The sequence below is a fragment of the Myotis lucifugus genome, unplaced genomic scaffold, assembly GCF_000147115.1.
Source record: "Myotis lucifugus unplaced genomic scaffold, Myoluc2.0 scaffold_72, whole genome shotgun sequence".
Taxonomy (NCBI): domain Eukaryota; kingdom Metazoa; phylum Chordata; class Mammalia; order Chiroptera; family Vespertilionidae; genus Myotis; species Myotis lucifugus.
This window is the reverse complement of record NW_005871120.1, coordinates 3,260,763-3,276,999: the sequence shown is the minus strand read 5'-3', so window position 1 is coordinate 3,276,999 and position 16,237 is coordinate 3,260,763. Positions and strand designations below refer to the sequence as shown.

The window sequence follows — 16,237 nt, the reverse complement described above, 5'->3', positions numbered from 1 at the left end:
GTTTCAAGCTAGTGCCAGATTACAGGAGCAAATTAACTCTGATGAAGTGGGGGCAAAAACTGAGAGTATCACAGTGCCGAGTGTAGACACATTTGCTTTCTAAGATGAGGTCTACCCCAATAACCGATTTCTCACGACCAGTACGAGTTATTTTCCTGTTTGAATTGTTTTTGAAGGGGTGCTATTTCGGACTATGATCCGGGGAACCTTCTCTATTTAGGGACATATTTCGTATTTGGGCGAGGGTATCTCGGAGGGTTTGACAACGAATTTTTCAATATCGTCCTGAGGCGGAGAGACGCTATGCTAACTTACGGATACAGTTAATGCCACTTCTACTCAAGATACTATATCTATGAGACTTCCACCCTAAAGTTAAGAGTCTGTATCTTTGAGGGAGCAATCTCTCCGAGCACAAAAAGGCGTGCCGCTACCTAAAACAGTCCCCAGGGTGTAGCTTCATATTTTTTACTGGTCTATGGGGAGAAATCGCAGCGTTTGTATTCATGTTTGGTGGGACAAAATTCCGGGGTGTCCACTAAAGAAGCTACCTTGCCAGGCGCACACCAGAGAATCTCTATGTTTTTTAGTTTATTTTTTGGGGGGGGGGGGGGGGGGCGCGGGGGTGGGGGCGGGGGACAGCTCTGATGGAGATGCGAGGCCTGGGCCCTGCCTGGGAGCCTGAGTCTGCATGTGTACTGAGCACCCCGGGCATTCTGACCAAGCAGGGGACTCACAAGGGAATGAAATGAACAGGCAGTTACCCAGCACTCACTGTTCCAAGCACCACATTTAGTGATTTCATTCATTGTTGGGGGCAACCCCATGAGGGAGGCACGTTTTCTCTCCCTGTTCACAGCTGGGGACCCAAGCAGCTTAGGAAGCAACGTCGTGGGGCCTGGCCTCTGCTCCCACCCTCTACTGGGCATCCTCTCGGCCTTGACAGCCTCTGTCAGCCGTGATGTGAGGCCCCTTCTCCAAGCCCAGTTCCTCTGTAAACCAAGCACGGTCACCCCTGCCACAGAGGGCGCCTGATGACTAGGGAAACCGTCTGTGAGAGAGAGGAGCGTGGATGCTGTTCCCACCCGACCACCTGGCACCGAGCTACTCGGGCATCAAACACGCAGAGACGGGCCTCCCCAGGCCTCTCCCCGGACGTGTTTGAAGCAGGGCACCAGGCTCAGGCACCTCCTGATCCCCGGCCTAGCACCGCCCCCGCCCCCCATGACTCAGGAATTCTTGTGACACATGGCTGGTGGAGATGGGAGCTTGAGCAGGGGCCCCAGCCTGGTGGTACCTTGAGGTCTTTGGCCCGCTGGGCGCTGTCCTGCACAGCCCGGCCTTGTTCCAGCGGTGGCCGAAGGATCCCTGTGATGGCCTTCTCCTGCCGGTCTAAGTCACTGGCCACCTTGTCCAAGCCTGCCAGCAGCTGCCGTCCCTGCAGGTCAGAGGCGTCTGCGGGACGGAAATCGGAGTTGGGTGTCAGTTGGCATGAGTCACAGGGAAGGGGCCGAGGACGCCAGCTGGGACGTCCAGGGCTGGCTCAGCCTCCCCTACCCCTGCCAGGCCTGACCCATGCTGTCCCTTCAGCACAGACCGTGGGTCCATTGCCTCCTCCCCGTCCCCCCACAGGCTGGGCAGTGGCCCTGGCACCCACCTCCAGGGTTCTCTGCCTTGAGCACCTCATGCCGCTGCTGGAGTGCATTCCTGGTCCCGACTGCCTTCTGCCGCACGCTCCGGTACTGGCTGCCCAGGCTGTGAGAGCAAAAATGGATTGGATCCAGGGCAGCCAACTGCCCCTCCACCCTCAGGAGCAAGACCCTGGACTTCGGCTGGGCCAACAGCCCAGAGGAGTCAGGCAGCCATCAAAATGCTTTGAAAAGTTAAATCACAACACATACAAAGGTTTGCTGAAACGCTGGCCTATCTTTGCTTATGGGTTCAGATGGACCCCTTCCTTCCTTCGCCCCTTTCTCTCTTCGTCATAGCAAGTCTTACTTCCTAAAATCATCTTGTTTGTTCCTTTGCCTTCCCTAAGATGTTACCCCTGAGGGAGCAGCACACAGGTGCTCAGTAAATACTTGCTGAATGAGTAAATGGAGCATTCACAGAGTCACTCACTCAACAAAGTTCTTGGGTTTTCACTTTGCCCCAGGTCCTGAACAAGGCCCTGGAGACAGTAGACCTCAAGGAGCCCCTGCCAGGAGACTGACACTTACACAAAGCACCCTGATCAAGAGCAGGGCGTGCGCGGGAGGGAGGAGGTGGAGCAAGGTGTTAGGCAAGGGGGCAGTCAGGGAAGGCTTCACAGAAGAGGTGACCCTGGAGCCGAGTCAAGCCGAGAGGCTTGAGCTGACCAGGCAATGAGTAGGTGTCCAGGTAAAGGGAACAGTATGTGCAAAGGCCCAGAGGCACTTCCAGAGAAAGTGCTCGCTGCACTGTGCCCACAGCTGGACATTCACACACAGCAAGTCAGTCGGGCCAACAGGATCTGCCCCTGTCCCACTGAGCCTCCAAGTGGGTACAGGTGTGGGGGTGTTACCAGGGCAATGAAGGGACCCAAGGGGTGGGGCCAGTCCATGCTGGCTACCTCCTTAGCCTGTACCTGTCGGCCAGAGCCAGGGCCTCGGGGTCGGTGGGGGGGATCATGAAGCAGACGGCTGGGGCGGTCAGTGCGTTTCCCGCGCTGTCAGTGAGGTCCCAGCTCTCTCCGTTGTTCCTCTGCAGGGTGTAGCTGTAGCCCCTTGAGATCAGGCCCTGGCATGGGCAGGCCAAACAGTGAGAAGGCACAGAGAGACCCGCCTTGGCTGGTAGCCTGGGAGCCCAGAGGCCACCTTGGTCCTGCCCACCAACTCTGGCACCTGGGGAAGTCAGCCCATCTCTCAGATCCTTCCCAAGACATCGTGCCCTAGTTGGGAAGGACTAGAACTCCCCCCATTCCCAGTCCATGTGGCCTCTCCTCCATTCCCAGCCCTTTACTACTCAGGGTGGACATGTGACTCGGGCCTGCCAATGAGAGAATGGCATTATCCCCTGACGCACACCACACTGACTGGTTGAGGCTGACACGAGTCAAATTGGGCCAGTGAGAACCCTCCCTGGCACTCCTGCTGGAATGACTGGGGTTGCTAAGCTGATAGCACACAAGACCAAGGCAGCTAGCTATTGGGGGCGAAGGAGGGAGGGGACAGGCCTGGCAGAGAATGACCCCAATGACAGGGGTCCTGAAAACATTTGAGGCCCTCATTTAGCGATGTCACCCTAAGACCTTCCAGTGACATGAAAAGAGGCATATTTGGGCCTGGCCTGCCTGGGGCACCTGGGCAACAGCTCACCTGGTCACCCTCAAAGTCACAGAGCGCCTCCACGGGGATGGGCTTGAGGGGCGTCTCCCGGCGGTACTTGAGGGGCACCACCTGCTGCCCTCGCTTCTGCAGGCCCTGCACCACGTGCTCATACTTGTCCAGAGCCTTCTCCTGGTCCTGAGCATGGGGAATGCCACAGTGAGATCGTGCAGCCTCCCCCCGGGGGTGGGGGTCAGGCAGCAGGGGAGAGCTGTGGGGGGCCGGCTCCAGGCTGAGGGCAGGGAGGGGTCACCCGGAGTCACTCATGGGACCATCACTCACATCCAGCTCCCGCAGCAGCAACTCAATCTGGTATCGGTCCTTGAAGTCAGGGCTGTATTTTTGGTTCAGGTCTGAATCCACCTTGCGTAGCAGCTCCTGAGCGTCCTTCACGTCTTTGTGGAACTAGAAGACCAGGTGGCCCAATTACGAACGTGAAGCAACTAGGACACCTGGCTAATCCTGGCTGTGGCTGCAAGTCCAATCCCAGTCGGGGCTGGGCTTCCCACTCAGCCTGAGTCCACAGGCTCTGCTGCTCGTGGACACCCAGCCCGCCCAGGCCTGGCTCCCGGGAGGGCCTCATGGGAAGAAGCCAGGTCCCTGCCCGCCAGTCCACGTGACCACCTCTGCGACCCGTTAACTTCCAAGTGCACACCGATGACCTTCGGAGCTCTTAAATGTCATTCCTCTTTGTGCCAGGGACACCCTGATAATGCTATGCTTTCATTTTTGATACACGGAAGACAAGCCGACCCACTTTGTTCTAGAAAATTCTCTTGCCCATTCTTTAGTTCATCAACTCTGGAATCACTCATTGTCAGCTGTCCCCTGGGCTGCAGCCACGAAAGGCACTTTGGGATCCTGTGAATCTCACAGCCCAGCAGGGCTCAGACACCGAACCAGGAGTTACAGAAGTGTCATCTGAGTTCAAGCGTCCCCAGACCGCACAATCATTAGTCACCTGCCGCTCTTCCTAAAAAACACATTCCTAGGAAACAACCGGTCTCCATCAACAGATGAATGGGTAAACACAACGTGGTCTGTCCACGCAAGGGAATATTACATGGCCGTAAAAAGGAATGGCATTCTGATTCATGCCATAACATGGATGACCCTTGAAAACATACTCGTGAAAGAAGCCACAAAGGCCATGTAGCATGTGATTCCACTTATATGCAATATCTAGAATAGGCAGCCCGAAGAAAAATAGATCAGAGGTTACCCTCGGCTGGGGGAGGGAGGAATGGGGAGTGACTGTTAGCAGGCTCAGAGCTCCCATTTGGGGTGACGAAAAGTTTGGAAAGACAGTGGTGATGGTTGTACCACATTGAATTGTATGCTTAAAAATGGCTAAAATAGCAAATTTCATATTATATATATTTTACCAAAATGAAAACCCACACATTCATTCCTGGCCTCACACTGACCTGGTGAATTCACCCCCCAGCCTTGGCCCCCAGGGAAGACTGGCCAGGGCCGGGCAAGCTGGAGGCACACCCGTGTCCAGCGGGGGCAGCGGAGGCCCAGGAAGACAGCCCTGCAAGGCTCCCGAGGAAGCACATGGAGGCCAAAGGTGGGCCACGGAGGCCCTGAGTGCTCCCACCAGTGGGCCCAGGCCGGGGTACCTGGTGGTAGTCTTCCATGTACTTCAGGTGGCTCTCCTCACAGATGAGCAGGTTCAGATACTCCTTCCAATCTGCATGCACTGCCTCCATGTGAGCCTGCCAGAGAAGGGGGGGTGTCACTGCTGGGCGGGTGCCTGGGGCACTGGAAGAGGCCTGTGGGATTCCAGACCAGAGAGGGCGGGGGAGAGGGCATCCGGCATCTGCATGGGTGCGGCTCCCACAGGGGCAGCCAGCTGCTCCCCAGGGGTGGGAAGAGGAGAGAGAGGGGACATGTCACGGAGCCGAGCAGGGCTGCCCTGCACAGGTGCCTGGGCTGCACAGTGCATAAGGCACAGGAGGGGTTGCGTCTGCCCAAAGTGGTGCTTTTAAAAAATGTCATGAAACTGAATGTTATCTCCCCATCCCAAACTTAGAACGTGACTTCATTTGGGATCGGGGTCTTTGCAGATGTAATTGGTTAAAGAATCTCAGGATGAAATCACCTGGATTTAGGATGGGCCCTAAATTAATGACTGGTGTTGCTGTAAGAAGAGGAAATACAAGGGAGAGGCCCTGTGCACAGTAGTGTAGATGGAAGTGATGCAGGCCCAAGCCAGGGAAGGATTGCCGCAGCCGGAAGCAGGGAGCGGGGCAAGGAAGAACCCTCCCCCAGAGGGAACAAGCCTGCCAACACCTTGATGTTACCCTTCTGTCCCAGAATTACGAGAGAAAACATCCTGTAGTTTAAAGCCACCCAGTTTGTGGTCATTGTTAGGGCAGCCCCAGGACACTGACACAGGTGCCATATGGGCTTCAGAAGTCGGGCGGGGGGGGGGGGCGGTGAGAGCAGGATGTGACAAAGGGTCAAGATAATGAGAGGAGGCAGGGTCAGAGCAAGATGAGAGGACAGAATAAAATAATGGAAAAGGGAAAAAAAACCCCCCCCCATCTTGGGGGCTGCCCCAGTCCAGGAGGCCCACAGCAGAGGTTGCCCTGAGGCCACCCCAGAGGAGGCATCCCCTCCCGGAGCGCACACACCTCAATGGAGTTCTTCCCAGGATGCTCAGCAGCTAGCAGTTGGTCTCCCTCACTGTGCAGCTTATTGATTCTCTCCTCTTTGGCCTCCAGGTTCCGGTTGATGAAATTCTGCATTGGGGGGGGGGGGGCAGCAGGGGGCTCAGTGCGCAGCCTGGCAGCCTCGTGGTCCCTTTTGGCCCCTGCCCCCCACCCCCAGGCCCCAGCACCCACCTCGTACTGACGCCTGCGGCTGGGGTAGTCGAGGTTGCGGTCACTCCAGTCGTACTGCATGCGGCCCTTGGCCTGCTGGTCCAGCCAGTACAGCTCGTTGGTGCAGCGCTGCATGTAGTCCTGCAGGGAGCTCAGGTGCTGCTGCCGCGCCTGCGACGCCGCCTGCAGGGTGAGGACAGGGCTGAGACTTCCCTCCACACCTGCAGTGGCCGCGGCTCTGGCCCGGCCGAACCCCCGTGGGTACGTTACTGACCCTCTGAAGCGCATTCATTCTTTCGGGAAATATTTACTGAGCACCTAGTAAGTGCTGGGCATTGCTCCAGGCCCTGGGATACAGCAGTGAGCAAAGCAGACAGAACCCTCATGGCACTGACATTGTGTGGAGCCCCAGGGACTCATCTGCACAATGGGGATGACAGCACTGAGAGAGGGGAGCCAAGCAGGGCCCAAAGTCGGCATAGAGTTGGTGCTCAGTAAGAATTAGCAGCTGCAGCTTCCGCTTTATCTCTGTCAGGTCATTGTTTAGATGGCTAGAACCGTAGAAATTGCTAGGGCTTAACATCTGAGAAGGGCCGGGCAGGCAGGGAGGATGGGGAAGGAGGAGGGACGGCTACATTTTGCTCTGCAAATAAGAACAGCAGCTAACACATACATGGGGCCACCAGGAGCCCAAACTGTGCTAAGATCTTCTCCAACATTAACTAATGCCATCTGCAAAGCAATCCAATGAGACAGGGACTCGCAGTAACTCCACTTTACAGATGAGGAAACTGAGGCCCCCAGGCTCAGGAGCGCGTTCAAGGTCTCCCCTCCCACCAGGGGTGGAGGCAGTCTGGCCCCAGAGCCTGCCCACGGCTGTGCTCTACCTCCACGCGTTCCCACAGCTGGGGCGTTTGAAACGTCCGCAACAAGAAAGCGTTCATGCACCACTTGTGCATTTCTAAAAGAACTCATTCCTTAAAGGTTTTGAAAACAGGAAACTTTTGCTTGTAAAGTATGTGGCATCCAACTTGGCACACAGAAGGTGCTTAATAAAGAAACAAGAAGCAAACGGTAGGACAGGCTGTACCCCAATAAGTAAATGGGATCTACTGGGGTGTTCCATGAGCTCAGGGCAAGCTGGGGCACCTCTCAGGCAGGGTCCCTGGGTACCATCTCTTCCCGCTTCCCCTCCCTCCTTTCTGTTTGAATTGCACACGCTTCCTGCCCCAGTCCCTCCGCCCCAGTTCTCACCAGCAGTTTCTGGTACTTGGCCTGGAGTTCGCTGTTCTGCTCCTGAGGACAGAGCCGAGGACAGGGGTTAGGGCGGGGTGCAGGTGTGAGCCCTCCTTTCCCGGGTCCCGCCGACCACGGGCGCCCACCTTGCCCCCGTCCTTGGCCAGATGGGGCCCGATGGCCTTGACCTCGTTGTGGAAGATGTTGTGCTGCTCCACCTGGTAGTCCACCAGCGGCAGGTCTGTTCCGAAGTTCTGGCTGCTCAGCTTGTCCTGGGAGGGGAGGATGGAGACAGTGCACGCAGGGGTGGGGCCGGGACTCCTCCTCACGGGACCAGCCAGGGAGAGAGCCAAGTGGCCCCGTGAGGGACGCAGGGAGAGGCTGTCACCTTTATCTGCACGTCATCTCATTTAATCTCGCACGGTTACCCTGCCCGTTTTCACAGACGGCTGAGCCCAGCGTCACACCACTAAACGAGGGTTCTGGGCTCCCGTGGGCGCGCCCCTCCACTGTGGAGATGCGGCGGCCAGGGCATGGGAAGAGCAGTGCTGGCCAGACATCTGCCAGCCTGCCAGGACCCCACCGAGCCAGGACTGGAGGGTGATCCCAGGAGGATCTTAATCTTCATCACCTCTGCTGTGTGACTCTGGGTCAGGCACTGCACCTCTCTGAGCCTCACTCTCCTCATTGACACAAACATCAGAAAACATCAGCAACACGACTACCTCCGCGTGACTGTGGTGACATTAAATGGTGGGGTTCTCCCCCGACTCACGGCCCCTCCCCAGCTGCAGCCAGGGCCGTACCAGCTTCTCTTCCACCAGCGCCGCCCAGTTGACCTGTGGGTCCACCTCCTTCACCACCAGGTTGTAGATCTGCTTGTGTTTCCCACGGAGGTTGGTCACACGCTCCTTCAGCTGACGGATGCTGAGTGGGAGAGCGGCCGCCCTGGTTAGCGGGCTAGTGGGCAGGGCACTGCCTTAATCCCCCGCCCCCCAACTTTGTGCCCAGCATCCTGGGAGGGCAGGGTAACAGGGCCTTGGGCTCCAGATAAAACTCGCGCTCTCCTCCTATCTACTTTCCTTCTTCCTTCCTTCTTCCATTAACACTTCCCCAGGGCCCACTGTGTGCCCCGGGCCATAGAAGGTTCTGGAAGAAACAGGCTGGAGCCCACCATCTAGCAAGGGCCACAGTGGGCGTGGGTCATGACAGGGACGAGCACAGGGGGTTGCGAGGCACTGGGAGACCCTGGCGCCTGCTGTCGTAGGTGCCGATTTAGCCACATGGAGCTAAGGCAAGAGCCATGAGCATGGGGCCGGGTGGGCGGCCGGGTGGGCGTCCGGGTGGGACAGCGTGCTCAAAAGCCGGGAGGTCAGACTGCATGGTCAGGAAGCTGGGGTCACACTATGAGCAGAGCAGGGAACACCAGTGCTCCGAGCCGTCTCCCCGACGGCAAGTGGGTTGTCATGAGAATAACAGAGTGTGTGGCATGTGCCTGGCGTCTAGCTAGCCCTCGAGAGGCCCTGACGCGGCTCCCGGGTGCGGGTGGGCTGCGGCCCTCCTGCCCGGCCAGGCGGCTCCCTCAGAGCTGAAGCAGAGGGACCTACTCCTCGGCGATCATGTCCCCCTGGGGGTGCTTCATGTGCTTGGCGATGGCTGCATCCGCCTCCAGCATGTACAGCAGCTTCTCCGAGTCCGACACCTTCTGCAGGGCCACGTCCCGGTGCTCGGGCTGCCGGCCCTCCTGCAGCCGGGCCAGGTCCTGTGAGAGGCACAAGAGAGGGGGACATCAGACAGGGGCTCCGTGGGTCTGCAGGGATGGGAGGGCTCCCCAGCCAGGCCTGTCCTCTCCTCCAGCCCCTCAGCAAACAGAGCCCAAATGCCTGCTTGTGTGGGGCTCTGGGAGGCAGCCCAGCCCAGTGGGGAGGCCACCAGGAAGGCATGTCAACAGGTAAACCTCACCAAGGTGGCTGCAAGTTCGTGCAGGTCAGTGTTTACCCAGGAAGCGCACCAGAGGTGGATGGAGTGAGGGGGACCTGCGTGAGCTCCGGTGGTCAGTGGGGCCCCTCTGAGGGGGGGACAGAGGTAAGAATGAAGGCCGGAAGGGAAGAAGGTCAAGGCAGAGGGAACCGCCTGTGCAAAGGCCCTGAGGCAGGAAAAGGCAAGCTGTGATTGAAGCCACCATGGCTGAAGCTGAGAGGAGGGCAGGGCAGAGCACAAAGGACCTGTGGGCGGTGGGGCGGGGGCCAGAGCACGGAGTGGCTCTGTGGAGGGAAGTGACATGGCCCCACGTATCTTTAAAAGCCATGCCTCCTGGCTCTGCAGGGAGGAGGTACAGGCTGAGAGGGCAGGCAGCCACTGCGACAGCCCAGGTGAGCGCTGAGGTGGCCCGAGCTGGGACGTGGCGAGAATGAGCGCAGTGGGTGGACATCTCGGGGGAACAAGCAATAAGTCACTGAGCCCGGGGTCTTGCTTGTTTAGGGAAGAACAATGAACAGACGGTCAGGGTGGCAGGTTTCTAAACACAGCCCTTAACACTCGTGAAGACTAGCCGGGCACTGTGCCAGGCCCTGGGGACACCAGGCCGACAGGGGACGTGGTGGTAAGTCAGTGACTGGGCTGAGGACAGACCAGGTGTCACAGGGGGTCCTGTAGGGGCCAGTGCCCTCCCCGGCCTGGGTCTCGGTGTCTCCCTCTGCCATGGGAATAAGAAACACCTGCTTCAGAAGGGGCACTGAGGTGCCCACAGCAGTGGACAGAGGGAACCACTATGGCACGTGGAAGGGCCTCAGAAACGAAGGGAGTGAGAAAAGCCAGACACGAAAGGCCACGTCACGTAGGAGTCCGTGTACGTGAAACCCGTGGCGACAGAAACACGGTGAGCGGCTGCAGGGGCTGCACGGAAATGGGAATCGGTGGTAAACAAACGGGCACAGGAGACCTAACTGGGGGACGAGAACGGTCAGGGACCAACTGATGGGAACGGCCGTGCCCCTCAGTGAAGTTGCTCAGTCGTTGCATCGTACACCGAGTGGGAGCTTTTCTGGTGTCTACAATAAGCCTCGATAAAGCTATCAAGAAAGGCCAAGAAAGGAAGGAAGAAATGACCAAAGAAAACAAGGAGTGAGTGGAGGTACAGAGTGAAGACATCACTTCCTCTCCCAGCCACCCCCGGCGGGCCAGGGCAGGCAGGGCTTGGAGGTGTCAGAAGGCCAATGGGGCTGAGCCACCTCTCTACCAGGGGTGAGTCTGGCCAGTGAAAAAACTACAACAGCCCTGACCGGTTTGGCTCAGTGGATAGAGCGTCGGCCTGTGGACCAAAGGGTCCCGGGTTCGATTCCAGTCAAGGGCATGTGCCTTGGTTGCGGGCATATCCCCAGTGGGGGCTGTGCAGGAGGCAGCTGATCGATGTTCCTCTCTCATTGATGTTTCTAACTCTCTATCCCTCTCCCTTCCTCACTGTAAAAAATCAATAAAATATATTAAAAAAAAAAAACTACAACAAAACATCATGGTTCTTGGCTTGGGTGGAATTTTATCTGCTCCCTCATCACCAGTCACTTGGGCAGGTAGAGTGTCAAAGACTTATTCTGCAAAAGGAGGAAGTAAATTAGCCATTACCTAATTCAAAGCATGCTAGCCAAGCCGGGAAAGGAACATCTAGCTCAATGCCCTGGAGGTGAGGTGTTCGAGTCCCAAGTCAGGCAGACCCAACCACGGAGAGAGTCGGAGAGAGTCGGCACGGGGGTTCCCTCGGGGGAGATGGATTGGGACGGTCACGGGGAGCTTCTGGGAAATGTTCTCTATCTGGACTTAGCGGCGGTGACGCGGGCGCCTACTGATAGAAACACGCGTGCGGCTGAACTCTTTACATTTGGATGCTTTCTACATTCCTTATGTAAGTTACACCTCAATAAGAAGGGTTTTTAAAACTAAAAATATCACAGGGAGCGACATATCTAATGCATCACACGTAGAGTGATGGACAGTAGCCAGCAGGCGTCACTGGGGGGATCTGGACGGCAGGGATCTGGCTGTACCCTATGCCATCTTCCAACTTTGCACGTTTAAAATTTCGGCAAACACAAAAGTTCACGTATTGTATGATTCTGTTTAGATGAAATATCCACAATGAGTACAGCAGATGAGTGACTGCCGGGGGTGGGAGGAGGAGTGACTGCTAGTGCATGTGGGGTTTCCCTTTGGGTGACAAAATGCCTTGGAACTAGACAGAGGTGGTAGCTGCACAACACTGCAAATGTACAAAACGCCACTGAGTTATTCACCTTAAGTGATTATTTTATGTAATGCTAATCTCACTTCAATTTTAAAAAATAGGGAAATTCGCCCTGGCCAGTGTGGCTCAGTTGGTTGGGTGTCATCCCATCTACTGAAAGGTCCTCGGTTCGATTCCCGGTCAGGGCGCATGTCCAGACTGTGGGCTCGATCCTGTTAGGGGACGTGCAGGAGGCAGCCAATTGATGTTTCTCTCTCTCTCTCCCTCTCCCCTCCTCTCTCTCTAAAAAGCAATTTTAAAAAAATCTTTTTTAAAATTAGGAAAATTCTACAGAACTTTGGGGTAATTAAATCAATAATGATGTTTTCTTCTGAAAAAAAAAAACAGGAAGAGAAAAGAAAGAAAAAGAAGATTAGTGTTCATGCAGTCTTCAAAGTGTGGTCTCTTTTTTCTGAGTTTGCTCATTCAAAGTTAAAAAACAGTTTAGCCTGGCCAGCGTATCTCAGTGGTTAAGCACTGATCTATGAACCAGGAGGTCACGGTTCGATTCTCGGTCAGGGCACATGCCTAGGTTTCGGGCTCAATCCCCAGTGTGGGGCGTGCAGGAGGCAGGCGGTCGATGATTCTCTCTCATCATTGATGTTTCTATCTCTCTCTTCCCCCTACCTTCCTCTCTGAAATCAATAAAAATATATTATAAAAAAAAGTTCAAAATTATCTCCCAAATACATCCTTGTTAGTTTTGAGTCATTACTCTAAGCAAATAAACAGAGACCCTATTCATATACACACACAACACGCAAGGAAAGGTCAGATACATTAAAATGTTAATAGCTGATAGATCTCTCTGGGGGTGAAATTACGCATGATTTTAATTTGCTTCCGTATACGTGTTTACCAGTCCTGAAATGGCCATGATGAACACATTACTTTTATTAGGAGAAAGAAAGGCCACACCCCAAAAGCTGTTTTCACTTAAGAAAGAACAGAGTGTGACAGAGTGAAGAGTCACAGGGGGAGCCGGGTAGGAGCGTGCGGCGGAAGGAAAAGGGGCTGGTGGGGTGGGCACTGAGGCAAGGAAGCGGGAGGTGGCCCTGGCAGGTGAGGGCAAGGAAGGAGTGGAGGGAAGGGCACCTGGCAGGGAACAGAGTCCCCACTTGCCTTTCCTGTCCCCATTTCTCACTGACAGCTGTGCCACCCCCAGCCCACCTAGTCCCTCAGGTCTCTGGGCTGCCTGGGACTGGCCCTCGGCTGGCCCTGGGGACGCACTGGGACCAGCCAGACCTACCCCCCCGTGACCTGTCCCCCTGCAGCCCCCCACTCCTCTTAGTCACCCCCTGGGTGGGAAGGCAGATGAAATACAGATTGTCCAGTTACATTATAATTTCAGATAAACAATGGATAATTTCGTACTGTAAGTACTTCCCAAATAGCACAAGGGACATACTTATAATAGAAAACATTGATATTTGTGTTGTGAAATGCAAATTTAACTGGTGTCCTGTAATCTATTTGCTACATCTGACTCCCCCACCTCTGGGATGATTCTGGGGCCAGCTCTGTCACTGACTATTACCCTGGCCTTCTCTGAACCTCAGTTTCTCCAGCTACAAAATGGGTATAAACTCAACAGCAGTGGGCCAGTGGAGTTTTCATCTTAGCAGCTCATAGTCTGAGGGCAGCTCCAGTGTCCTGCGTGGTACAGCATCCTTAGGAGAAACTACAGCTCAGCACTGTAGTTATCCCCATGGGCAGAGAGGAGAAGGAAACTGAGGCACAGAGAGGGAAAGTGATTTCCCCAGCTACTTTCTCTCTCTTCTCTCAAAAAGGAGGAGGATCATATGAGTCTGAGTAATGGCAGTGGTTGGGTGAGAAGTAAGAGTGATGATATTGATGATAATATTGAGCCCTGCTAGTTAATAGATCTATGTTGACAGGACACTCTTATTCGTTTTTCCATATTTTTTGTTGAGATGGAATTCACATACTAGTATGAGCACCTGCGTAATAATCTCATTGACTCAATAATCTCATCGACTCTTTACAGCAGCTTGGGCAATAGGGACCATCACTCTTACCCCTTCAGAGGGAATCACAGGCACAGAGAGGTAAGGTGACTTGCCCAAGGTCACACAGTAAGTGGCAAAGAGGGTGGGATCCTCCTGAACCTGTGGTTCTCTTCCAGAGGCCCATAAGCGGCAGGAACTTAGTTCCCGGGGTGGGGGTAGGGGGCTGGTGTTAACAGCCATAACAAGGTTCCTCCTCGGTTTTTCCAGTTCGGTACTGCTGACATCTAATGCTGAGTCCTTGGGGGGTGGGGGGGTCCTGTGCCCTAAAGGGTGTTTAATAGCATCCGACTAGATACCCATCCACTGCACCCCCTAGGTTGTGACAGCTTAAAATGTCTCCAAATGTGGCCACATGTCCCCCAGGGGGCAGAATGACCCTAGGTGGGAACCTCTGCGTAAGACAAGACCCTGGTCAGGAGTGGGGCTGAGGCTGAGGGGGGCACAGGCTGAGGGGGGTACCGGGGAGGAGGTGCGGGCACTCACGCTCTGCATCTTGGCCTCCGTGTCCACGATGTTCTTCTCCACCTGGTCGGCATTCTTCTGCAGCTGATCGATCAGCTCTGACAGCTCCTTGTTGGAGATGCTGCGGGCAGGAGAGGAGAGGTGAGCAGGGGAAAGGGGCAGGGGCCACGTCCCCACAGGGCCCTGCCGCCCGGGCCGTCCCCAGGGTGAAGTCACTCAAGCCACGGAAACAAGACAGCACCTGGCGGCGAAATCAGCCCCCACGCTGGCCGTTCACTCGGCCGCTTCTATTTGCCATGTTGGCAGAACACTCTTATTCATTTTTCCATATTTTTTATTGAGACGTAATTCACATACTATAAAGTTCACCCTTTTAAAGTATAACTCAGTGCTTTCTCACATATTCACAAGGTTACACAACATCATCGCTATCTAATTCCAGAACATTTTCATCACCCAGAAAAGAAACCCCGTATCCTTTTTATGGCTGAATAATATTCCGCTGCATGGATAGCCCACATGTTTATCCATTCATCTGTCGATGGACATTTGGGCATTATAAGTCATGCTACTGTAATCATTCAGGTGCTAGTTTTTGTGCAAGCACCCTTATTGTTACTAGTAAATACCTGGTACTTTTCTTTTAATCTACATAGTCTTTATATTTAAATAAATGTACTTAAAAGGGGAACTTGAGCTCCCCACTGTACACAGAAAACCAGAAGCCCTTGCCATAATGGAAGTATCCGCCAAAAAGAATTCCATGGAGATAAAATGGCAGCATGAGGTTCTGGCTGGATGCTTGGTGGCCTGCTCAAGACCCAGCCCTGCCCCGTCTTGCTTCACAGCAGAGGTTGGCATGTATCACGGCCAAGCCAGAGACTTTCTCTTGGGAGTTCTCAGAGCTGTTCAGAAATCAGAACGGCTTTCCTAAGCCGCGTTTCGGTGCTCTCTCCCGTACAGGAACCCCGAAAGCTCATCACATGCCCCTCTGGCAAAAACTACTGTGGTAGGGAAGACCTCAGCCCTGGAATTAAACGTGGGCTCTGGCTGTGTGGCTTGACCAAGCTGCTGTACCCTCTGTGCCTCTGCTTCGCGTCAGATGGAATAACGGCACCTTTCACGGTGGGGTGTCAGGAGTGGGAGTGAGTTATACAGGCAGAGCTGGACCTCCAGCAAGTCCCGCAAAGGTTTGTGATTGTTGTTGTTAAGGAGCTTTACTGATCGTTGTTCAGCGCCACCTTTGCTGTTGTTTTCTTTAAACAAAGGAAGAAACAGACTAGAAAGGAAAAGCAACTGGGCCAATGTCGCCCAGCCAGCCAGATGGTCAAGATTAGTGCTCAGTCTCCCAATCTCCCCTTTTATACTGACTCCACGTACCCCAATCTCCATAAAAAACCCTTTTATACTGACTCCACGTACCCCAATCTCCATAAAAAACCCTTCTGTACCAACGCCACGGTGGGGCCTGAGCAGCCGAGCAGCCAGAAGTTTCATTCCACCTGCACTCATTAGCACCTACTGTGTGCCAGGCCCAGCACCACACGCAGACACAGCCTCGCCCTCTGAGAATTCACCCCTGAGACAGGAAGAAAATCAGCATTTACAGAAAGAGTCACGAGAATGAGGCAGGCATGGCAGCTGGGGATGCCCAGAGGAGCCTCCTAACAGGCTGGGTGGGGAGGGGTGATCAGGGAGGGCTTCCTGGAGGAGGTGGTGGTAGCTGGGTTCTAAAGGACGAGGAAGACGTGGGTTCATGGGCAGAAGGCTCCCATGAGGAGAGGCCATGAAAGAGACAGGTCCTGGGAGTGTCTCTTTGGTTGGGCCAGGGCAGAGCTCTTGACCCTCAAGCCAAGGGGGCTGCCCCCTTTCAGAGTGGAATTCCTCACATCAAGGCCTGGGACCCATCTGCAGTGGCATGAAAACCTCAGATTCTCAGGCACAACCCAGACTTTCTGAACCCGGATCTCCAGAGCTGGGCCCAGGAAGCTGTATTATTGTTGCTGTTGTTTCTACAGGTTCCCCAGGGGACCCTAATACCCTCTTGAGTTTGAGGTC

At 54.9% G+C, this 16,237-nt stretch overlaps 1 protein-coding gene across 1 annotated transcript in view; it reads right to left on the bottom strand.

Moving 5' to 3' along the window:
• Window positions 1-16,237, bottom strand: part of PPL (periplakin) — a 46,151-nt gene that overhangs the window by 9,550 nt on the left and 20,364 nt on the right. Inside the window, exons 2-14 of the mRNA XM_023755312.1 lie at window positions 14,201-14,300; window positions 9,019-9,173; window positions 8,218-8,338; window positions 7,558-7,683; window positions 7,430-7,471; window positions 6,197-6,358; window positions 5,987-6,094; window positions 4,970-5,065; window positions 3,627-3,749; window positions 3,336-3,482; window positions 2,606-2,757; window positions 1,658-1,755; window positions 1,187-1,455 (exon numbers count right to left, since the gene is read on the bottom strand). Coding sequence (XP_023611080.1) covers window positions 1,187-1,455; window positions 1,658-1,755; window positions 2,606-2,757; window positions 3,336-3,482; window positions 3,627-3,749; window positions 4,970-5,065; window positions 5,987-6,094; window positions 6,197-6,358; window positions 7,430-7,471; window positions 7,558-7,683; window positions 8,218-8,338; window positions 9,019-9,173; window positions 14,201-14,300 — 1,699 coding nt within the window. The remainder of the gene's footprint in view (window positions 1-1,186; window positions 1,456-1,657; window positions 1,756-2,605; window positions 2,758-3,335; window positions 3,483-3,626; window positions 3,750-4,969; window positions 5,066-5,986; window positions 6,095-6,196; window positions 6,359-7,429; window positions 7,472-7,557; window positions 7,684-8,217; window positions 8,339-9,018; window positions 9,174-14,200; window positions 14,301-16,237) is intronic.